Source organism: Cantharellus anzutake, assembly GCF_015039405.1.
Source record: "Cantharellus anzutake strain C23 chromosome Unknown EI90scaffold_30, whole genome shotgun sequence".
Classification (NCBI taxonomy): Eukaryota; Fungi; Basidiomycota; class Agaricomycetes; order Cantharellales; family Hydnaceae; genus Cantharellus; species Cantharellus anzutake.
Window position 1 is genome coordinate 595411 of NW_024066980.1, and position 21820 is coordinate 617230.

The 21820-nt window shown below is 50.0% G+C and overlaps 9 protein-coding genes across 9 annotated transcripts; 7 read left to right on the forward strand and 2 right to left on the reverse strand.

Annotated features, from left to right (window-relative positions):
- Positions 1-1002: 1002 nt before the first annotated feature.
- EI90DRAFT_1345115 (uncharacterized protein) lies at positions 1003-1464 on the forward strand. The gene has a single exon (XM_039051706.1). The coding sequence runs from the start codon at positions 1094-1096 to the stop codon at positions 1346-1348; it is 255 nt and encodes an 84-aa protein (XP_038915116.1). The 5' UTR covers positions 1003-1093; the 3' UTR covers positions 1349-1464.
- On the forward strand, positions 1441-2398 carry EI90DRAFT_3062017 (uncharacterized protein). The gene is given in 5 exon segments (XM_039060603.1): positions 1441-1629; positions 1691-1811; positions 1867-2036; positions 2109-2337; positions 2350-2398. 4 exon segments carry the CDS (start codon positions 1522-1524, stop codon positions 2226-2228), a joined length of 519 nt encoding a protein of 172 aa, XP_038915117.1. The 5' UTR covers positions 1441-1521; the 3' UTR covers positions 2229-2337; positions 2350-2398.
- A 720-nt stretch (positions 2399-3118) lies between these two features.
- EI90DRAFT_3125054 (major facilitator superfamily domain-containing protein) lies at positions 3119-5046 on the forward strand (the record flags this gene model as incomplete). Its single annotated transcript, XM_039063778.1, has 7 exons — positions 3119-3255; positions 3400-3439; positions 3494-3559; positions 3616-3911; positions 3964-4123; positions 4183-4687; positions 4745-5046. 7 exons carry the CDS (start codon positions 3119-3121, stop codon positions 5044-5046), a joined length of 1506 nt encoding a protein of 501 aa, XP_038915118.1.
- A 79-nt stretch (positions 5047-5125) lies between these two features.
- Positions 5126-5681, reverse strand: EI90DRAFT_3145866 (putative Rpc11-DNA-directed RNA polymerase III subunit C11; the record flags this gene model as incomplete). The annotated part of the gene is made up of 4 exons (XM_039065353.1): positions 5126-5168; positions 5286-5364; positions 5435-5516; positions 5571-5681. 4 exons carry the CDS (start codon positions 5679-5681, stop codon positions 5126-5128), a joined length of 315 nt encoding a protein of 104 aa, XP_038915119.1.
- On the forward strand, positions 5680-7603 carry EI90DRAFT_3155207 (uncharacterized protein; the record flags this gene model as incomplete). Its single annotated transcript, XM_039065980.1, has 8 exons — positions 5680-5743; positions 5814-6131; positions 6191-6259; positions 6325-6807; positions 6862-6969; positions 7025-7076; positions 7129-7222; positions 7285-7603. 8 exons carry the CDS (start codon positions 5680-5682, stop codon positions 7417-7419), a joined length of 1323 nt encoding a protein of 440 aa, XP_038915120.1. The 3' UTR covers positions 7420-7603.
- Positions 7499-9278, reverse strand: EI90DRAFT_3155208 (uncharacterized protein). Its single transcript, XM_039065981.1, has 6 exons — positions 8903-9278; positions 8704-8833; positions 8375-8656; positions 8283-8324; positions 8064-8225; positions 7499-8015 (listed from the first exon to the last, which is right to left on the reverse strand). The coding sequence occupies exons 1-6, from the start codon at positions 9179-9181 to the stop codon at positions 7654-7656; spliced, it is 1257 nt and encodes a 418-aa protein (XP_038915121.1). The 5' UTR covers positions 9182-9278; the 3' UTR covers positions 7499-7653.
- EI90DRAFT_2973460 (Mpp10 protein-domain-containing protein) lies at positions 9279-12214 on the forward strand. The gene is made up of 7 exons (XM_039055778.1): positions 9279-9524; positions 9583-10168; positions 10224-10456; positions 10508-11011; positions 11064-11320; positions 11379-11648; positions 11714-12214. The coding sequence occupies exons 1-7, from the start codon at positions 9377-9379 to the stop codon at positions 12113-12115; spliced, it is 2400 nt and encodes a 799-aa protein (XP_038915122.1). The 5' UTR covers positions 9279-9376; the 3' UTR covers positions 12116-12214.
- Positions 12215-12255: 41 nt separating this feature from the next.
- EI90DRAFT_2973463 (Scramblase-domain-containing protein) lies at positions 12256-13828 on the forward strand (the record flags this gene model as incomplete). The annotated part of the gene is made up of 7 exons (XM_039055779.1): positions 12256-12611; positions 12681-12767; positions 12845-12956; positions 13023-13177; positions 13261-13406; positions 13529-13632; positions 13718-13828. The coding sequence occupies exons 1-7, from the start codon at positions 12286-12288 to the stop codon at positions 13826-13828; spliced, it is 1041 nt and encodes a 346-aa protein (XP_038915123.1). The 5' UTR covers positions 12256-12285.
- A 647-nt stretch (positions 13829-14475) lies between these two features.
- On the forward strand, positions 14476-21584 carry EI90DRAFT_3145869 (uncharacterized protein; the record flags this gene model as incomplete). Its single annotated transcript, XM_039065354.1, has 13 exons — positions 14476-15065; positions 15146-16738; positions 16802-18099; positions 18169-19883; positions 19937-20121; positions 20177-20237; positions 20295-20456; positions 20508-20775; positions 20833-20907; positions 20965-21149; positions 21205-21284; positions 21337-21424; positions 21483-21584. 13 exons carry the CDS (start codon positions 14476-14478, stop codon positions 21582-21584), a joined length of 6402 nt encoding a protein of 2133 aa, XP_038915124.1.
- Between the last annotated feature and the right edge of the window lie 236 nt (positions 21585-21820).

The following is a 21820-nucleotide window of genomic DNA, read 5'->3' on the forward strand; positions in this document are numbered from 1 at the left end:
AACGAACACAGGTGCCTGTGACGCGCCTCCCCCTTGATTGGGAAGGACGTTCAATCCGGTGCCCATCAAGCCGGTGGTCCATAGCCATAAATTTTTGTTTACTGCCGGCTCTCTGATGAATAGATTACAAATATCGAGATTCGAGGGGAGCAAACAGTGAAAGTCGACACGAGAACCCCAGCATACCGGTTCCGATCAGGCCCCCGTCCCGATGCGCCGCAGATCAGAGTTGGATAATGCAGATTCGTGTCACAGTGCTCCTCTCGCCGAGAACAGTCAGACCAATCAATCCTACAATCCTATACAAGCCCGCATATTCCGAATGTTTTGGGGCCCACCATCAGCCATTGCAAGGTGGAGACCGACATGTTAATAAAGGTCCATGCTGGAACTAACGGACTACCTCGTTGATGCACTTGACCCGAGGTAGTTCCGTAGCAATAATATTTTTGCATCGACTAGTCAAACTGCCTTTGAAAGAAATCAAGGGCCCTGAGGACAATTTCAAGGCAGTAACACTACAGCGTCGCAAACTCCAGGAATCACACAGAAACCCTTGAATCTCGATGTGTGTGACTGGGCGGCCAGGGACAAATATTTGGATGTGAGAAATAGGGCAGCGGAGGGCCCGTAGATTGGGCAGCGCATTTGAAGGCAAATGAAAATTGAGGGGCTTTGTGATAACAATGTCAAGTTCGGTAATGTGGGGTTGAGTTGAAAGAAATTCGAGAAAGGCATCATGCAATGTGGGGTCGATGTCGCAGCAGAGACGTTGAAGTTTGAATGGAAATTTCGTGGGGGTGAAAGGACGGAACCCCTTTATATTACGGCTGGATGAAATTTCGAGATCGATCAGGCTAGGGAGGCGCAACAAGAGTTCATTGATTCTATCGATAGTGATGTTCTTCATCGTAAGGCTTCGCACGCGGGAGCAGCGCCATTCATTCGTGGCGACAGCAGACACAAACTGACTAAACTGGGTTTGGGATTTCAAAGTGGCAGCTGTGTAGATGTGAAAATCTACTTCGTAGCGAAAGAAAGAGTTTGTGGGCGATATCGACGCGAGGGTATGGTTATCGAGGAATGACAGGATATGAGAGAAGAGTTCCACCGGCAGACTCTACGAATAATCTTGGCACGAAGGCCTTTTCCAGAACTGTTTGTGCTTACCTTCGGGTGGAGTGTGACAAATGCGTTAGTCGAACAGGAAGGACTATATAGAAGGGTGCCTGGGATGTATGGTGATCGCTGGTATATAGAGGCTGGGTCCGGCCTAGATCGCTGGGCGCAAGGGCTGGTAGAAAGCAGGGGCATTCCGAGCACTGATCACTGGCAAAGGTTTCGCTAAGGTCCTGTCTATCGCCAAGATCTAATGAATGTCGAGCTGCTCTGCGTCTCCTTCACTCCGCACGCCGCGATGCGCGTTTAGGACCCACGCTGATCCGCTCAATGCCGAATCGACCACCGGATAGATTTAAAAACCCGGAGCCGAAGATCAGGATCCTGTCGATCCCTCACATCATGGGTCTAGAACACCAGGACAACGTCACCTACATACCCTCTCACCCGCATCTCTTTCGAGTGCATTTTGCTCCTGGGTTCCATAGTTCAAGTCTCAAAGCGACCCGGGTGCGGACACTGACCGAGGGAACTGATGCCATCCAATCAGTGCGCTCATCGGTCCCACTAGGATTTTGTTGCAGGTGAAGAAATTTGCAGGCTAGAAGGAGTAACGAATGCCGAGAACGCATGGGATACCATCCAGTATGGAAAAAATCAGCACATCCGACTCAATTCAGATTTGGTTTACGGTAAACATGTTTGTGCGGTAAATCGTCAGGAGATCCATTAACATTAAACGCGCAGTCAACCACTCCTGCGACCCAAACATTGCGTTTGATCTTAGTTCTGCGAATCGAGAAGATTGGTATTCTAGGGCTTTGAAGACAATATCGAAGGGGGACGCTTTGTCGTTTTTCTACCCAAGCACAGAATGGGAGATGGACCAACCCTTCGAATGTTGGTGCGGATCTGGTGTGAGTATCAAGCCCACTTGCATAATCGCTAGTCCAACGCTCATGAGCAGCATGTACCTGATTTTGGCATAGGCCTGTCTTGGTCAGATCAAAGGAGCCGCGTTCCTCCCCCGAGAGGAGCTAGAGACACGTGGCTACGTTAGTCCACACATACGAACTCTGGCGGAGGAGCGTGGAATTTGGCCTTCGTGATCCAGGATGTTTCTAATCCAATAGAGTGAAAGTGAGGCGTATACTTTGTGCACTCTCTAAATGATGACTGTCTTGTAAAACAACTGCTGATGGGATGGTATCAGCATTTCTATGGTACAAACTTGAACTTTGCGGCGACGCCTGCAGTCGGAGCCTAGCTGATGGCAATAATTATCAGATAAGGCATGCGGACAAGAAAGATTGCAAGGCTAATCCCGCTCCAGAATTTGGAAAAGTGCCGAAACTCAGGGCCTCGGCAACGTCGAATTGTTAATGAAATTTCTTGTTGGACGGACAAGTCGGTGCCCAGCCATAACGCTGCGCGCCCCGTGACGTCATACTGCGGATCCGTTCATCATTCGTCCATCCTTTGACATTCGACGTACATTCCCTTATTACACCGGTGAGTAACTCATAACATCATTTCTTTTTCATGACTAATTATTATGTTCATTCCGATTTCGGAGCCCTTATGATTCCCCTAGGCTCTCGGCATAAGCGCCGCCTCTCAGTACTAAAGGTGTGACAGCTAGGTGCTCCGAACCAATCGCAAAGCTGGCCCATCGTAAAGCGTCCGTACTTAGCCTTAGATGATTTCGACCGGAATGTGCGGAGCCCCAAAATTAGGCGTGCCCTTACATTGTTCGGTCCAGTTCGGAGCCCTGATTTCATCCACGATCCCTGCTGCTTTTCTCTTCCCGTTAAAGAGAGGCTGGTCACCTGCCTATGTTGCTTTCAGGATAATTCATTTTTTCTGACCATTTTCTGTTTCTCTGTGATACCCCATAACTGGTACAATGGGAGTTTCTGTTTCTGGACGACCTACAGCTTTAAGGGGCTATCTTTTTTTTTTATCTCTTGCTCTCCAGTGAACGTTAACGCGGTGACCGATGGACACCCCGATCGGCTGTCATCCTTTGGAACAGGGACCTGAGAAAGAGACGGGAGTGCCTTCCAAAGCCCTCGAAGACCCCAGCCAACCCAAGGATCTCGATTTTCCACCGGGTCAAAAAACGCCGTTGCCAACGTTTGTGCCTCTTCATCCACTTTCCTCCACCGATTGATGCCCCCATAGCGGTCAGATTGCCATACTATTGTTTCTTCAGCTATGCGAGAAAGTGGAATGTCAGCCCCGTGCTTTGGGACTGCTCTGACGCCCTTATCTTTGCAGGCCAATTGTTGGTTCCGTCATTTATCCATTCGTAAATGAGGTCGGTTATTTGTGACAAACAATATCCTGACGTCTCTGATATCGCCCGATTCAGCTCGTCCTTGGCTTAGGTATCACCAATGGAGATCCTAAGAGAGTTGGATATTATGCCGGCTTGATCGTCAGTACTATACCCTATCTCTCGCAGCTGGATGAAATTAATCTCCCCCCCTCAAGGAGTCATCCTTTTTCTTCACAGAATTCCTTGTTATCTTTCAGTGGGGGAGGTTATCAGATAAATATGGAAGGAAACCCATTATCACCATTGGCCTTTTTGGGGTGTCTCTTTCGATCCTCTCCTTTGGGTTCTCTCGTACTTTTGCAACAGTCGTGATCAGTCGTTGCCTTGCGGGACTGTTGAATGGGAACATAGGTGTTATCAAGAGCAGCATCGGTGAACTCTCGGACAGCACGAATGTCCAAGATGCGTTCCGATATATGCCGCTTTGCTGGCCGCTGGGCGAAGCGATCGGGTAGGTGATCGAACATTGCTTACATCATTTCAGGACCACTCAACCTTTCCAGCGGGTTGATTGGAGGGTACCTTTCGAATCCGAACAAACATTTCCCCCGAGTTTTCAAATCAAGTCCTTTTTTTGAAAGCTTTCCCTATCTGTTGCCTTGCGCCACTGCTGCGATGTTTCCCCTAACAGGGGTCATCTTGTCAACAGTGGCTTTTAGGGAGGTTTGTCTCACCTCGTTTTCCCTTGTGAACTGGCATTTCATTGAGCTGCATATTGATAGACCAATGTAAAGGCGATAAGACATGGATCGCCCCCTCACTCATGCTCTGAGCACTCCACGTCGGCTCATCCATCCTTTATCAGCATTCGCACCATACTCACACGACGTGTGGTTGTTGCAGGGGTGAACTATTGGTGTCTCTGCCTGTTATACATTGTTCACTCAGTCCTCCTTCCTCTGTACCTTTCCACACCTCTCGGACATGGGGGGTTAGGATTTGATCCAAGGCGAATAGGAATTGTACTTTGTATCCAAGGTGCAGTCTCCATCATCCTGATCATACTCCTTGCCGCCAAAATGCAGAAACATTTTGGAGTTGCGATGAGTTTCACTATTGCCATAGCTGGTTACTTTGTGGTATTCTCGGCCTTTCCGATTATGACCATGATGACCTCCGCCATCTCAACTCCAGAAATCTCCGGAACAGCTTCCCACCTGCCATGGACGGTCTGGGTAGTGTTGGCGGCTCAGATTTTGTGTGTGGGACTGATTAACGCTGGGTTCGGTATGTTGTCGGTAAGAATTAGAAGGTTTACCGCTCATGCTGAAATACATTATACAGGATCAATTTTTGTTCTCATCACAGAAGCGGCACCTAAGGCACATCTGGGGGGAATAAATGGATTTGCCCAGACTGGTGCGTCTCTTGTGCGTGCCATCGGGCCGGCGGGATCGACCAGCCTTTTTGCGTTCTCTGTGGAGAGACATCATATACTCGGCGGGGGGTTGGTATGGCTTATATTGGTTATTCTTACTTTTGTGAGTGTCGGGATGTGTTTTTTGTTGGAGGAGCCACACGGCGTTCCTTTGGGCGGGGACGAAGAGGAAATGATCGCATTACTGGAAAACAGGGAACCGGAGTAAAGTTAGGTTGGGGTATAGAACAATAGATCGCAGCCTCCTTGATGATGTACAAGATAGTTGGCATGATCGACTTGGCTGGTCAGTCTTCTTTCCAAACATTTCCACATGCGCTATTCGTGCACCTGATTCCCGAATTGAGGAGTGAGATTATGGCACGTAAGGCATATACCGGGAAACATATACCGATAGACTATAAAGTGATGAGCGCAGTGAATGGGGCAAGGACAATGGACTCACACCGAGTCATAGGCTCATCCGCAGAACGAATCTGGATCTGTTTGAAGAATGCACGATCGTTCTCACACTTAGGGCAAACAGCTGTCGTCCGAATGCTCAGCGTTCTGATGCAAAAGACCAAAGCATGAGAGTGGAAATAAAGTATACACACCATCTGTTTCATCTGTGCCAAATTCTGCCGTCCCGAGAACATCGTCAACAGCTTTCCGTTTCAGTTTCGAGCGACTGCTCATCTGTTCAGAAGGTACCGTCATAGGAATCTAAAACTCATAATCCTTAGTACACACTCGGTTCTTTATTGGAAATTTATAAGGGCAAGTTTGACACGCCCAATGGTTCGTGCTCCCTCCGTCGATGGATATTATGAGCATGTTTGCGCATGTCGGACAGAAAAGCATGGCTCAGGAGAACAAGGATGTTGGAAGATACGACGCAGGCTCTGCCGGTGTTGAGGCGGGCGGTCAGGTCATAGAGCGAATATTGTCTGCCAGGATGTCAGTCGCGAACAATTCATTCGGGATCTTAATTAGCCGGAAGGCCTTCGCCGTCCGTGGTGCTCCAAGTCTCAACCAAGTGGCTCAGATCGTCTAGAATGTACGCATCCAGTGATATCTCCGGTCCAACCTCGCGTTCTCGGTCACCATTCGGTAATTCTCGACCTACCGTTCCTCAATATGTGGGCAATATTATCACCCGAACGGTTTCGGCCTTGCATCTGTGGTTCGCGTGGCAACTCGAATTCGTTCATTCTCTCATTTTCAACATGATGAGTTTCATATTGTTTCAAAGGTATTCCCCTGCCACTCCCCCACAACGGACAGCGGTTGTTATTATGAGTGGGGGGGAAGGTTTGTGAAGCCGTGTGTTCGCACCCTGCTAGTCTGAAACTCTTCGGTGGGAATTCCAGGAATTGGGCGAAAGCTTAGCTTGAAGTTCGCTTCTGCGGGGTACACGGTTTTCGCTTGCCTCCCGCATGGTGAGTGCCGCATATGACTAGGCCACATATCGTTCTCCTGGCTCATTTATTGATGCACGTTGCAGACGTACAGACGCCTCGAGGAACGTCGTCTAGCTCATCAGTTTCGCCTTTGTTGTTTATCTGGCAGAGCAGGAGAGCGAGGAGCCAACAATCAAGCCCTCAGATGGTGGGCACCATTGTCCCCCTTGTGTTCGATGCAGCTGTCCCAGACGAATGCGAGAGAGCCATTGACACAATCCGTGCTTATTGCGATCGGCACACGCTACGTCTTGGCGCCGTTATTGTTCCCCCAATTTCCCCAATGCCCGAGAGTGACCCGGGAGGCGCGTCTCCATCTGATCATCAAGGGGGTGTACGATGGAGAGGAAAACGAAGTCTCACCCCACCAAGCCGCCTTATACAGACGAGCCAGATTGTTTTACAAGACGCCATGGCGCGTTGTGTATTTCAACCTCTTGCGGTGATACAGGCTCTGACACGAATGCTTCGGGATGCACATTCGCATGTCATCTTCATTTCGGGCTGTGACGAGTCAGGTTTTCAGCGTAAGCCAGGGGATTAAGGCGTTGGAACGTAATTGAATCCGAAATCCTTCACAGCGACGCATGGCCTCAGCAGCATAGTTGACTCTGCTAGACAAAGCAGCGCTCGTACTCTGGCGGCGGAGATTCGGCACCTAGGCATTCAAGTGTCATCAGCCATCTTTGGTTCGTGTTGGTAATTATCGGGTGGTCGTGTAACATCCAATCCACCTTGGACTAGGCCCTTGGAGGAAACGGACTATTTCCGTGGTGAAGCTGGAGTCTGATGGCATGTACTCTTGTGGCTGATGACAGTGCATGTATTCTTATACTCTGGTGACATAGGGACTCTCCGTCAGAGGCTCGCTTTACTATCACTGCTATGGGCAGTGGACGAACAAACGTGTTTCGAGCTAATCCAACGAATCGTTCAGAGTTCGTAAGTGTGGCTTCAACTTTTTGACCTTACCACCTTCCTCATTCATTATTTATGATTCCTAGACATGCTCGCTCTGTGTATCTCTTCGGATTGGATGTGCACATCCAAAACCTCTTTGCGATGTTCGTTCCTATCGACATTCAATCGTTCCTCTGCCGGAAGACATCCCAACTAGTCGGCCCCCTTGTCTAGTGTGATGCAGTCTTGCATGTTACCCATTTCTTGTTTACTATTCTCTGTAACACAATTGCTCGTTTCGAATGTTTCAATCATCTTGTACATCTTGTAGTATTATCGCAAGACACCTTATTGGTCATTCTCAATGTAGCTGTAGCTATAGATAGCAGCTAGTATGTCATATTCTATCATCTAAGGGGAGAGGCATTATGATGGCTGGAAAGGGACGGATTGGGACCATCCGAGAACTTGTGTTACTGGATCTCTCTACTGATGCCTTGCCACACAAGGAAGCCTACACCCCATGGACCCACCCGAGCGAACGTGCGCAGCACAAAATACAACCGTGAACTCCAAGACTTGGGGTTGCTCAACGATTTTTCGACGCTAGAGGATGTTTCCGCTACATGAAAAGCCTGGGGCGGTGAGAACAGACCTCGCAGCCCTTGTGTTTTGAGAATGTGTTTAGTCAACAATATCAAGGGCGGAATGTAGTGAGTTCGAAGTACGGATGATTTCTTTAGGTAGCTGTTTCGTGTAAGTTGTTGTGTATGCAATTCTCGTCGAACATTGTCAATTGGACGGCAAATCACTTCGTAGCCAATTCCCGCGAGCGCTAAGGCAAGAGCGTCAGCGAGGGTAGAAAATAATTTTGCACACGTACCCCCGCCCAAAACCAGGACACTCCCCTGAGCGACGCGTGCAGAGGTTGAAAACTTGTTCCTATCATTCGTGTCGTCTATTGTGTGTCGCCGGTCAACGAGCGTGGACGCTTGTAAGGCAAGACGTCGGAAAACGTCAAAAGTGGCAAAGAACAGTCCAAATCCTGTGGCGCCAAGAAATCAAGCCAACCTTCAAAGTGGACTCATTTCATGAAGCGTACCGAGAACATCTTTCGCGCAACCCCAACCCCAGCCCTCCCACCCTGTGTAAGAAAGGCTAAGCAGCAAATGAGGATGGGCAGGCTGATCATACCTCTTCCGGCCATCTCTCTGACATCTTTGACCCAGCTTCTGACTTCCCGGATCTCTTGGTGTGTTTGGCGAGCTTGCTCTTTTGCTCTCACATTTGAGCTAGCCTCTGCTGACTGAAGAGGCTTGGTGCCCCGAAAGACCTCTTTCCACGCATGCCTCCATCCACTCACGCTTGTCTCTGGGTGGTAAACCCCACGTTCTATCAAGGAACGAACGTTGTCCGCGGGGGCACCGGCGAGGGCTTGCGCGAATCCTGCGACAGATCCAGAAACAGCCGAGGTAGCTAGGAACAAGTCAATAATGCATATAATAAAATAAATTATCACCTACCAATGGTAGAAGCAGAAGGATACAGGTCGGTCAGAATGGAATTCGTCGCGGAGTACGTGGCGAAGAGAATGGTCCCGAGAGCAGAATTAATGATTAAAGGGGGAATAAAATGACGCGGTATAACTGATATCTGTTCATGATAATGGGGTAAAAATCATAAACGTTTACTTGAATACACAAGTGAATGAGGAAAGCTCACACCGTGTTGCTGCACAAGGTTCACCACATAACTCGGTGAGAGGGACACGCCATCGCGGGCTGCCGCTTGTTTCAATGAAGTCCACCCGCTGTTTTTCACTGGACGGAAGAGCCTAACAGGTCGGCTGAAGTATAGGGCTAATCCTCTCAGGAGAGAACGAGTGACGGCTGCATAGAGGTCGTTTTGGCTGATGGCAGGGGCGGACTGTGTATTTATTGAACCTTCTGATGTCTTCGCATCCCCGCATCCCTTCACGTTCGAGCCTGGTTCCCTGGGCATTCAAGATAATTCATGTGCAGTGGTAGGCTGAAGCAGCCTCTATAGATAGAGTGCAGTGGCCTGGAAGATAGGGTGTTGCCCAGCAATCGTGGGAATTCAGTGGCTGTCCGGGCAAAAATTGTCAATTGGCATTACCCCTTCCAAGCCTCAGTCTGGCTTGGCCTCAACCTCCCCTTCGAAGTAGCGGTGGTCGAAATGGCTACTTCTCAGGAAACAGCCGAACACTACGATGAGCTTAAGCCATTGGTGGCTATTCTGGCTGAAAAGCCTGAGGTACTGGCGACGGGCAATCTTGACACTCAGGATGCTGCACTAAGAGCTACGAAGTTTCTCTTCGACCTCGGTACGTTCTTCGCTCGGGTGGTTTCTAAATTTGCATCCCTCATGGTCCCACTGTGAAGCTATTTCAACCGAGGCCATTGCCGCGAAGCATATTGCTACCCTTAACTTAGAGCCACCAAGCTCGGGACCCACAACTCGCTCGAAGTCAAAGGTGCAGGATGGTCATGTTGAAGTGCCTAAGAGCGTGGAGCCTGTATCTACAGTGCTTGACCGGACTTCAATTGACCAACTCTATATTGTTGGTATGAACGCTGACCAGATTTGGGAGCAATTGGAACTTCGGACAAAAAATCTGGCCAAGGTCCTGGATGAGGTTGTGCAAATAGATGATCCAGATCAGGAACCAGGTCCTGAGTTGGGGGTGGAGGATGAGGATGAGGATGAGAGTGACGATGATGAGGACGAAGATTGGCTTCCAAGTGACGAGATGGAGGTTGACGGCTTCGGTGAAGAGGCTTCTGGTTTGGGGGAAAATCTCGAAGACGAGGATGGAGAAGATAGTGGTTCCGAGGACGATGATCTCGAAACTGCAGGGTTGAATGAGGAGTCTATTATGAAAATACGGAGAGGGTCGGATGAAGAGGATGAGATACCCGACCTTGACCTTGACCGACCTGGTACCAAGCGCTCGTCAGAAATGAGACCGTACGTGGTATTTTCGTGCTTGACCATGTGCTGATAACCGACATGCTTCTTCTAGCCGACACCCTACTCTCGACGATGATTTCTTCTCCATAGATGACTTCAATATGCAGTCGGAAGCAATGGAATCTCTGTTTCGTTCAAGAGGGCAACTCGCAGGAGATGATGAGGATGACGAGGACGAGGACGAGGACGAAATAGATCTCTTCCAGAAGTTCGATGATCCTGGTAACAACGAGATCTTCGACGAGGAAGATGAGGAAAAGGGGGGTTTCGTGGACCGTTTCGCCCGTATGTTATCCCTCGTCTCAGCGACCCATTTCATCTAACCGCTATGCACAGACATAACGTACGCCGACTTCTTTGTACCTCCACGGTCAACGAAGAAACGCGGGTCTGGAGATGCACCATCTGAAGGCACCAAAAAGAAAAGCGCTCGTGGGGTCAAGTTTAGTGAGGACGTTCGTGTGAAGACTATTGAGGCGCGGAAGGGAAAGAGTGCAAAAGCATCTGCCCTCTTCGCTCGACTTGAATCGTTGGGCGGACTAGTGGAAGAGCTGGAAAGTGAAGAAGGGGAGGGGGAAGAGATGGATTGGGACATGGAGGAGTTCGGTGATGAAGGTGAGGACGAAGAAATATACAATGATTTTGGAGAAGGGGAGGAAGGGGAGGAGGAAGAGGAAGAGGGGGAGGGAGGGAGTGAAGATGATGGTGAAGATGATTATGATGATTACGGTGAGGAGGAGGAGGAGGACCATGCCGACGAGACTGAACGGCAGACTGAAACGATTCAGAGGTTGAAGAGTGATCTTTTCGATGACGGGGAGGAAAAGGAAGTTGACCCTGGTATGTCGCAACCATCCCCAATTTGCATGTTACGCTAAGCTCTGGCTCGTAGCTGAGCGCTTGTCAATGCACGAGAAGCGCATGACCGATCTGTCTTCTCAGATCGCAGCTCTTGAAGCCGAGAATGTGGCCGAAAAGGATTGGCAGCTCATGGGAGAAGCAACGGCCCGTTCCCGGCCAAAAAATTCTTTGCTTGAAGAAACTCTCGATTTCGAACACAATGCTATTGGTGGGAGAGGTGGCGCTCCTGAGATTACTGAAGAAAGGACAAGGTCTTTAGAGGATCTCATCAAAGATCGTATCCTTGAGGTGCATCGGCCTTTCCTCTCTAGGTTGTGTTATTGTGCTCACAATGTTCCTTTTCAAGGGGCGGTTTGACGATGTCGCTCGCAAGCGGCCAGTGGACGACAAACCTTTTCTTCCGTCCAAGTACTTCGAACTTCAAGACAAACAGTCATCACGCTCGCTCGCTCAGATCTATGAAGATGAGTACAAGGCTGCACGGGGAGACAATCTTGCGCCGGAGGATGATCGTGATGGCAAATTGGCCAAGGAGCGAGAAGCGATTGATGAGATGTGGTCGACTATATGCTACAAACTCGATGCCCTTAGCAATGCTCATTTCACACCGAAACAGGTCAGTTCAATATTGAATGTTTACGTTCTTGTGAAAAAAGAAATTAAACTACTCTTTATATCTAGCCCAAAGGGACCATCGAAACAATATCCAACGTATCCAGTGTCACCATGGAGTCTGCCCTGCCGGCGGCTATGTCCGCCACATCACTCCTGGCGCCACAAGAAATCCATAAACCCCTTCCTGAATCCGAAATGCGCTCCAGAGAGGAACTGACCCCGCAAGAGAAACGGACTGTACACAGGAAGATTCTCAGGAAGAAGAAACATCAAAAGGAGAAGTTTGCTGGTGCTCTCGCGGATCTTGGAAAGAGGCCCAAGAATATAAAGGAGGCGAAGGAGGTCGCTCTCGATGGTCTTGTGAAACAGGGAAGGGGTGTGACGGTGATTGGAAAAGAGAAGGTTGGGAAGGTGTCAAAAAGAGAGAGGGGAGACCAAAGCTTGAGTTCAACGGACTTGAAGCTATAAACCCAAGTTATTTAACCTTGATCTTACTTTGTCATTATTCTATTTTCTTGTTATTGTACCGTAGTTTCACAAGGCCGTCAATGCTAAATCACTGGTCAGTGGTACCTTGTTGGGGTGTGTTTGTATCGAGACGTGCCGATGTGACGCGGTATCCCACGCTTCAGTTGTCCATGCTTTTGCGATTTACACGTCAAGCGCAACGATATCTATCGTCAGATTTCCTGGGATGCTCCCCAACAACTAGTGCTAGACTTCCTAAAAGCTTTTCTCATTTGAGGGCGTACGCGTGGTCCCGGCAACCTAGTTGGCGAGACCGTAGTACTCGCCGCCCTGCTTCAGCCAGAAACGGACGTGAGGAAATCAAACCAATCCCAGTTGAGAGCGTTTCAGATGTCGGGTATAATGAGGCTGTGAAGGAAATACCCCTTGCTGGCTCGGAGGATGCAGAAGTTGGATTACAACGATTGTTGCAGAATGACACTCTTGTTGTTGTGCGGTGAGTGCTCAAAAATTTTGTGTCAATGCGTATCTCTGCAGCTTCTGACGCTTTGATGGGGGGGTTTAGGCAGCTTGAGATGCTCAATGTATTCATTGGATTTGAACAAGCTAACCGATATGCGATCCTGGATCCAGCTGGGAACCATGTGGGGTAGTAAGTTGACGGAGCCGTTTCTATCATCGACACGAACGTGTGCTAACCAGTATTTGGCTTTTACGTAACGACTGAAGTATGGCCGAAGAGGAGAGGGGTTTCTTGGGGACATTTTCGCGCCAAATTCTTCGTACCCACCGACCATTTCGTGCTGTAATTATGGATAGCAGTGGAAGTCCCGTCTTATGGGTGAGTAGCTTAACCGCGCCCCCGATATTAATATTTACGATATCATAACCGTGCATCGGTGTCAAGATACATCGTCCATTTTCATGGATAAATTCTCGAATATATGCCCAACGAAAAACGGCTGGCCCGAATGCTTTATCAAAAGATGGCGACCTCATGGTCCTCGGAGAAGCACAACAGGAATGGCACGCATGGCGCAGGCGGTACAATTTGTTTACCGGGTGCGTTTGCTGAGATATGCCTATTAGGGTGCCGAGCGCTTGACTGCTTTAAGTTGACACTCGGGACCGGGCGCTTTCATTAGACATGACAATAACTTTGTCCAGTTTGCCCGCATCAATGCACCATTCTTATCGTGGGAGTTTTATTTGCAAGATGCAGATGGGTGGAACATTGCGAGTATTAGCCGTCGCTTCGCAGGGTGGGGCCGAGAGATTTTTACTGATACAGGTGAGCTGCCGTTCTCTGCGCAAAGATATCCTTTTGCCGCTCTCAGGCACACCGGTGACTCGACCAGTTCAATTGAGTTAGTTGCTTGCACCTCGTGTTTGCTGAGAATCATCTTCCAACAGGGCAATATTTTGTGACGTTCCGGCCGAATCCCGAAGCACCTTCGTCAGTCGTCGGTCTCGATGAAGCTCGAGTGTACCGACGTTTGACATTGGAAGAACGAGCGGTAAGCTCTCATTCATATGCCTAAAACGGCAGAGCTTATTTTATGAAGACCCCTTTTTAATCTTGTTCCCTTATCATTTGAATAGACTATTCTCGCGTTGTCGGTGGGGATTGACTTCGACTTCTTTTCCAGGCATTCTGAGCGTGGGGGATTTGGATTTCCGCTGTTTTTTTGGAGTTTTGGTAGCGATGAATAATAATTTCATTCCATGTTTCCTTTCTTCTGGACGTGACCACGAGCAAGGACCCTATTGCAGACCGCGTGATTAGCTGACCGTATGGCGGAGAAATTCGCTAGCAACTCAATCGAGTTCTTTATCAGCCGGTCAAAACCGTGGGACAATTCTAACTGAATTAAATTGAGTTTCTCAAGCGATCCTGTAATTAAATTGAAAGAGAGGTCATTGGGGAAGAGACATTTCTTTTCCATCCTCCTGACTCTTTTCCTTAACCTCCCACGTTGGAAATTTTTTCCATCTCCTCTTCCCCCTCTTAACGTCCACCACAACAACGCGGAAAAAAAACTTCGTCTATGGCTAGTGTCGTAGACTTGAACTCCACTCTCCACAATGTCTATCATTCTCAGCGTCCTCTAGATAACGCTGCACCTCTTCACCATAGCTCTGTCCATTACCCCAACGATGTCCTACCACAACGCCGAGAGGCACACCATGTACACCTCGACCATGACAGTTCATTCTCCGCCTCTAGCTCTGACCAACGGAGCCTCTCCAACTCCGTCATGTCGTCGTGCTCCACTCCGTCGTCTTTACAGGATCCCTTCGTCCCTGATGAGACTGAGCTTGAGGAGGAAGACCCCCTCCCTGGCTACAGTAAGATTAAGATGGACCCTAGCACTTGGGCAAGTAACTTGCCCGCTGACCAGGGTTTGTACTCCAACGAAAATGAACGCGATTCTTGTGGGGTAGGCTTTATATGCAAAATCACCGGAGAAGCTAGTCACTTGATTGTATCTGATGCGAGAAGCTTGCTCTGCGCCATGACTCACCGAGGTGCAGTGGGTGCCGATACCCGCGACGGTGATGGTGCTGGTGTCATGACTGGCATTCCGCATGAACTTTTCAAGCGTGAGGTTGAGCGGGACATTGACTGCCAGCTCCCTGATGTTGGAAAGTACGCCGTTGGGAACGTTTTTATGAATCCTAACGATGTGACGGAGCGTAAGAAACAGCAGCAAATCTTCGAACATATTGCTTCTGACCTTGGCCTACGCGTCCTGGGTTGGAGAGAGGTTCCTACTGACCGTACTATTCTTGGACCAGCCGCTCTTAGCAAGGAACCAATAATCTTCCAGCCTTTCGTCGTCTTGAAGGCTCACTACGGACAAGGTAACAAACCTGAGAACGGTCCCTTCGATGAGATACGTTTTGAGAAACAACTATATGTCCTTCGAAAGCACGCAACGCACACCATGTTTGTCCAGTTTCTTTTGCTTTCAATTCATCAGGAGCCATAGTTAAGTGAAATGTCCATTTTTGGTTTGCTATTTTTAGTACGCTCGCCAAGTGGTTCTACGTCTGCTCACTTTCATCCAAGAACATTGTCTACAAGGGTCAACTCAGCCCGCGCCAAGTTTACGACTACTACCACGATCTCAACCATGTACTGTACAAGAGTCATTTTGCGCTCGTCCACTCGCGTTTCTCGACCAACACTTTCCCTAGCTGGGACCGTGCGCAACCTATGCGCTGGGCAGCTCACAACGGTGAGATTAATACCGTGCGAGGAAACAAGAACTGGATGCGTGCTCGTGAGGGCAATTTGCGTTCGGAACTTTTCGGCGATGACTTGGACCTCCTTTACCCTATCATTGAGGGTGGGGGCTCCGATTCAGCCGCCTTCGATAACGTCCTTGAGCTCCTTGTTGTGAATGGCGTTGTCACTCTCCCAGAGGCTGTCATGATGCTCATTCCTGAGGCGTGGCAGGACAACGATCTTATGGACGCTGAGAAAAAAGCATTCTACCAGTGGGCGGCGTGCTTGCAGGAACCGTGGGACGGTCCTGCGCTTTTCGCGTTCAGTGATGGTAGGTACTGCGGCGCGAACTTGGACCGAAATGGATTGCGCCCTTGCCGATATGTCGTCACCTCTGACAACATTATCATCTGTGCTTCGGAAGTTGGCGTACTGTACATTGAGCCAGAGAAGGTCATTCAGAAAGGACGTCTTAAGCCTGGCCGCATGCTTCTTGTTGACACTGTCGAGAAGCGTATCGTCGATGATAAAGAATTGAAAAGGACGACGTCTCTCAAGCAAAACTTCGCCTCGTGGGTCGAGGGGCAGAATATCACTGTACCCAAAATCATCAAGCGCGTTCAACGCACAACTAGCATCGACCCAGTCATTGATGAGCACTCGCTCAGCACTGATCCGGTTCTTCTTGCGTTTGGCTACACAGTCGAACAGCTAAGCCTCCTCCTGCTACCTATGATCAATGAGGGCAAGGAAGCACTCGGATCCATGGGTAACGATGCGCCGCTCGCGGCGGTGGCGACGCAGCCGCGGATCATCCATGACTATTTCCGCCAGCTCTTCGCTCAAGTGACGAACCCACCTATCGACCCTATTCGTGAAGACATTGTCATGTCCCTTGAATCGTACGTTGGACCCGAGGGTAATATCCTTGAGCAGAAGGCCGAGCAATGCCACCGTATCGTTCTTCCAAGCCCCGTTCTTACCATTCATGAGATGAACGCGATGAAACATTTGAAGGCCGCTTACAAACGCTGGGAGTCTCGCACCATCGATATCACTTTCCCTAAGGGGGAAGGTCTTCCAGGGTACCAGCGTGCCCTCGACCGTGTTTTCGCGGAGGCGAATGAGGCTGTCGATGATGGCGTGAAAGTCATCATTCTCTCTGATCGTGCCACGGGCCCTAAGCGAGTTCCGCTCAGCGCTGTCGCCGCTTGTGGAGGTGTCCATCACCACCTAGTATCGCTCAAGAAACGGGCGAAGGTTGCTCTTATGATTGAGACTGGCGAGGCGAGAGAAGTTCACCATATTTGCGTCTTGGTCGGGTACGGTGCGGATGCGATTTGCCCGTATTTGATAATGGAAGTAGTGTACAAGGTTGCCCGTGAAGGACTGTGAGTGATTTGGCGCATGTTTATTCTGGAGTATCAAACTTAATGACCTTTCTCCGAATTTAGTTCAAAGGACCAGACGGCGCAGCAATTGATCAAGAACTACTGCGAGGCCACAAATGCGGGCATTCTGAAGGTCATGTCGAAGATGGGAATATCGACTCTCCAATCGTACAAAGGTGCTCAGATCTTCGAAATTCTGGGATTGCATCGGGAAGTAGTGGATAAATGCTTTATCGGCACCGCCAGTCGTGTTCAAGGTGCCAACTTTGAGTTGCTCGCTATGGATGTATTCGAGTTTCACGAGCGGGCGTGGCCGAGCAAAGAGACAATTTTGCCTGCCGGAATGCCGGAGTCTGGAGAGTATCATTGGCGAGACGGTGGTGAGGCACACGTCAACGACCCGGTCGGTATCGCTCACCTCCAAGATGCGGTTCGCGAGAAGAACCAATCCGCTTATGACGCCTACTCCCGCAATGCCCGAGAACAGGTTAAGCGCACGACACTTCGAGGACTCCTTGATTTCAGATTCGAGGATGCTACCCCTATTCCCATTGAGCAAGTCGAACCCTGGAATGAGGTCGTGCGCCGCTTCGTCACTGGTGCAATGTCGTACGGCTCCATCTCCATGGAAGCACATTCAACTCTTGCTGTCGCTATGAACCGGCTTGGGGGGAAGTCTAACACTGGCGAGGGGGGTGAAGATGCTGAAAGATCTCAGATTCTTCCTAATGGCGACACAATGCGCAGCGCCATCAAACAAGTCGCCTCCGGTCGCTTCGGTGTCACGTCTAACTACCTCTCCGATGCTGACGAACTGCAAATCAAGATGGCTCAGGGCGCCAAGCCTGGTGAAGGTGGTGAGCTTCCTGGTCACAAAGTGTCCACCTCCATTGCCCGCACTCGTCACTCTACCGCCGGAGTTGGGCTTATCTCTCCCCCTCCACACCACGACATCTACTCAATCGAGGATCTCAAGCAGTTGATCTATGATCTGAAATGCGCAAATCCTCGTTCCCGTGTCTCAGTCAAGCTTGTGTCTGAGGTGGGTGTTGGTATCGTGGCTAGCGGTGTCGCCAAGGCGAAGGCGGACCATATCCTCATTTCTGGCCACGATGGTGGCACGGGAGCTTCGAAATGGACTGGTATCAAGTATGCCGGTCTACCTTGGGAGTTAGGCCTCGCAGAAACCCACCAGACTCTCGTACTTAACGACCTGCGTGGACGTGTCATCGTGCAGACTGATGGTCAAATTCGTAGTGGACGTGATGTCGCAATTGCTTGTTTGCTCGGAGCTGAGGAATGGGGCTTCGCCACTACTCCACTCATCGCAATGGGCTGCATCATGATGCGCAAATGTCATCGTAAGTATTGTTTTACCCATCTCCGCCGCCGAACTTACGCGGCTGAAAAATGCATTCTTCGCCACATAGTAAACACCTGCCCCGTCGGGATCGCCACCCAAGATCCTCACCTCCGTGCCAAATTCGCCGGTCAGCCTGAGCAAGTTATTAATTTCTTCTATTACGTCGCCGAGGAACTTCGTTCAATTATGGCCAAGCTCGGTATCCGCACAATCAACGAGATGGTAGGCCGGGCGGAGTTGCTAAAGGTTGACGAGTCGCTTCGGATACCCAAGACCGCTCATCTCGACCTTTCTGCAGTTTTGAAACCCGCCTGGCAGATGCGTCCTGGTGCGGCCACGTACAAGATTCGTCAACAAGATCACAAGTTGTACATCCGTCTTGACAATAAGTTCATTGACGAGTCGGAGCCAGCCTTGACTAAGGGTCTTCCTGTTCGCATTGATTGCAACGTCGTCAACACCGACCGTGCCCTGGGCACTTCTCTTTCATATCGAGTATCCAAGCTCTATGGAGAAGAGGGCCTTCCAAAGGACACAATCCACATTAGCATGCAGGGATCCGCTGGCCAGTCTTGCGGTGCCTTCCTCGCGCCGGGAATTACCATCGAACTCGAAGGCGATTCAAATGATTATGTTGGCAAGGGTCTTTCGGGTGGCCGCATCATCGTCTATCCACCAAAGGGGTCCAACTTTAAAGCGGAGGAGAACGTCATCGTTGGCAATGTATGTTTGTACGGAGCCACTTCCGGTGAGGCTTTCATCCGTGGTATCGCTGCGGAACGGTTCGCAGTCCGCAACTCTGGTGCGAACGCTGTGGTCGAAGGCACTGGTGATCACGGGTGCGAGTACATGACAGGAGGTCGGGTGGTTGTCCTTGGTACGACAGGCCGTAACTTTGCGGCGGGAATGAGTGGAGGTATTGCCTATGTCCTTGATATGGCACATACGTTCGCCTCCAAGGTGGACCAGCGCATGGTAGAGCTCGGAAAGGTGACTGATCCTCACGAGATTGCGCAGCTTCGCAGTCTTATCGAGGATCACCGCCACTACACTGGCTCAGAAATTGCTCATCGTGTTCTCGACGATTTCCACCATCTTCTCCTTATGTTCGTCCGGGTAATCCCGCACGATTACAAGCGTGTTTTGGAGCAAGAGGCTGCTCGCGCCCAGGAGGACAAAAAGCGAATGAGCACGATCGATCTCGTTCCTTCTCACACTGCTAGCCAAGTCGATCTCGCTTCTGAGACCCTGGAAGACGTTCTTGGTCCAAAGGCGTCCCTCGCTGCCACACTATCTTCTTCTCATCTCCATCCCCCCGCCAAGAAGCCCGAGGTCCCTGTCGAGGATATCGAAGACTCCGCCGTCGATGAGAAAACCACCCGTGAGCGTCTAAAGAAGCTCGACAAAACTCGTGGCTTCATGAAATACAAGCGGCTCCACGAAAACTACCGAGCCCCGCGCAAACGGGTTAGGGACTGGAGGGAGATTTCTACTCGTCTGTCAGAGAGTGAGCTCAAGTACCAGACCGCTCGCTGCATGGACTGTGGGGTACCATTCTGTCAATCTGATGCCGGATGTCCCATCTCGAACGTCATTCCCAAATGGAACGATCTCGTGTTCAAGGGTCAATGGCGTGATGCTCTTAACAGACTGCTATTGACAAACAACTTCCCCGAGTTCACTGGCCGCGTGTGCCCGGCTCCTTGCGAGGGTGCCTGTGTCCTCGGTATCAATGAACAACCAGTGGGTATCAAGAGCATTGAATGCGCAATCATCGACAAGGTATATTTGGTTTGCCAATCTTCCACCTTTGGCGTGCTGACCGAGTGCTTTAGGGATTCGAAGAGGGGTGGATGACGCCCCAAATACCCGACTTCAGAACTGGAAAACGCGTTGCTATCATTGGGTCAGGTCCGGCAGGCCTGGCTTGCGCCGACCAGCTGAACAAGGCGGGTCATACTGTCACAGTCTACGACCGGAATGATAGGATGGGTGGACTTCTTATGTACGGCATTCCAAAGTGAGTACCAGGCAGCAAGTGAGCAAAAAGGACTCTAGTAATGAACTGCGTGCAGCATGAAGTTGGACAAGGCCGTTGTGCAACGCCGGTTGGAGTTGATGGAATCCGAAGGAGTGGTACGCCCATTCCCTCTTTCTGAAACAAATCACTTGTTCACCTGGTTATTCGTCTAGACGTTCATTCCGAACGCCCATGTTGGGGCTGATATCTCTGCTCAAGACGTCAGGGCACAAAACGATGCTTTGGTGATTGCAACTGGAGCGACTTGGCCAAGGGACCTAAGGATTCCTGGGAGGGGTGCACATGGAATCCACTTCGCAATGGAATATCTTCAGGTTCGTAATTAAATTCGTTTTGAACCAACTAGCCACTGATTGGTTGTACAGCTGAATACTACCTCACTTCTTGATTCCAACCTTGAGGATTCCAACTATATCAACGCGCGGGGCAAAGATGTCATTGTCATTGGTGGTGGTGATACAGGCAATGATTGTATTGGAACCGCCATGCGGCACGGTGCTAATTCCGTAGTCAACTTTGAGCTTCTTCCTCAGCCTCCCGCCTTCAGAGGCCGTGACAATCCCTGGCCCCAATGGCCTCGTATTTTCCGCACCGACTACGGACATACCGAGGTCATGGCCCACTTCGGCCAAGGTAACGTGTGAACCGCTATCATAAGGGCCTGATGACCGAAAACCTTACACTTGACAGATCCCCGTGAGTTTTGCATTTCAACCAAGGAGTTTATTGTCGACGAAGAAGGGAAATTGAAAGGTCTCACCACTAGTATGCCCCTGTTTTTCCCATCTGTCTTTCTAGTATCTGATAGCTCATGTACAACAGTTCGAGTTGAATGGACGAAGGATAGTGCAGGACGATGGAAGATGGAGGAGATACCAGGCTCCGAGAAGTTCTTTGCCGCACAGCTAGTCTTCCTTGCCCTCGGATTCCTCGGCCCCGAGCAGGAACTGCTCAAATCTCTCGACGTGAAAACCGACGGTCGTTCCAACATCCAGACCCCAGCGAAGGTCCGTTCGCGCGATGCCCACCCGAAACCCCCACTGACCCTCGCCCATATCCCAGAAATATTCTACTAACCAACCAGGTGTCTTCGCCGCGGGTGATTGCCGTCGTGGCCAATCGTTGATTGTTTGGGGTATCAAGTATGTCCCTGGTGAATTGAGTATTCGCTTCCACTTATTACTTGTAAAATAGTGAGGGCCGTGGTGCCGCTGCTGAAGTAGATGCTTACTTCAGTGAAGGAAACACTCGCTTGCCCGCCGCTGGTGGTATCAAAACTCGCGTACGTGGCTGATTATACACAGCTTCCGAGCCCTCGTCTAACGTTTGTGATATTTTAGCGCTTCGTGGCCCCTCCTATCGTTCCCAATGGTGTAAACATTCTTAACGGAGCCCACATTGAAAACGGTGGAATAGTTCACGAAATCAAAGTGGAAACCTAGAACTCTTTCCATTGGGTTCCAATGTGCCTCATTTTTGTTCGCTTGCTTGTGTCGTCTTGGATTTCGTCGCCTCTGGTTTATCGGTTGGTGCAGTTTACCTTGTATACAGGCACCTTCATTTGTGTGTATGACTCTTGTGGCTTCGGCAACTTCATGTCTCTATTGATCTAGCCTCAAATGTTTTTTGCTTGGACTACGAAGGCCCTTATGTGTTGTTGCAGCATAAAGGTTTAGTG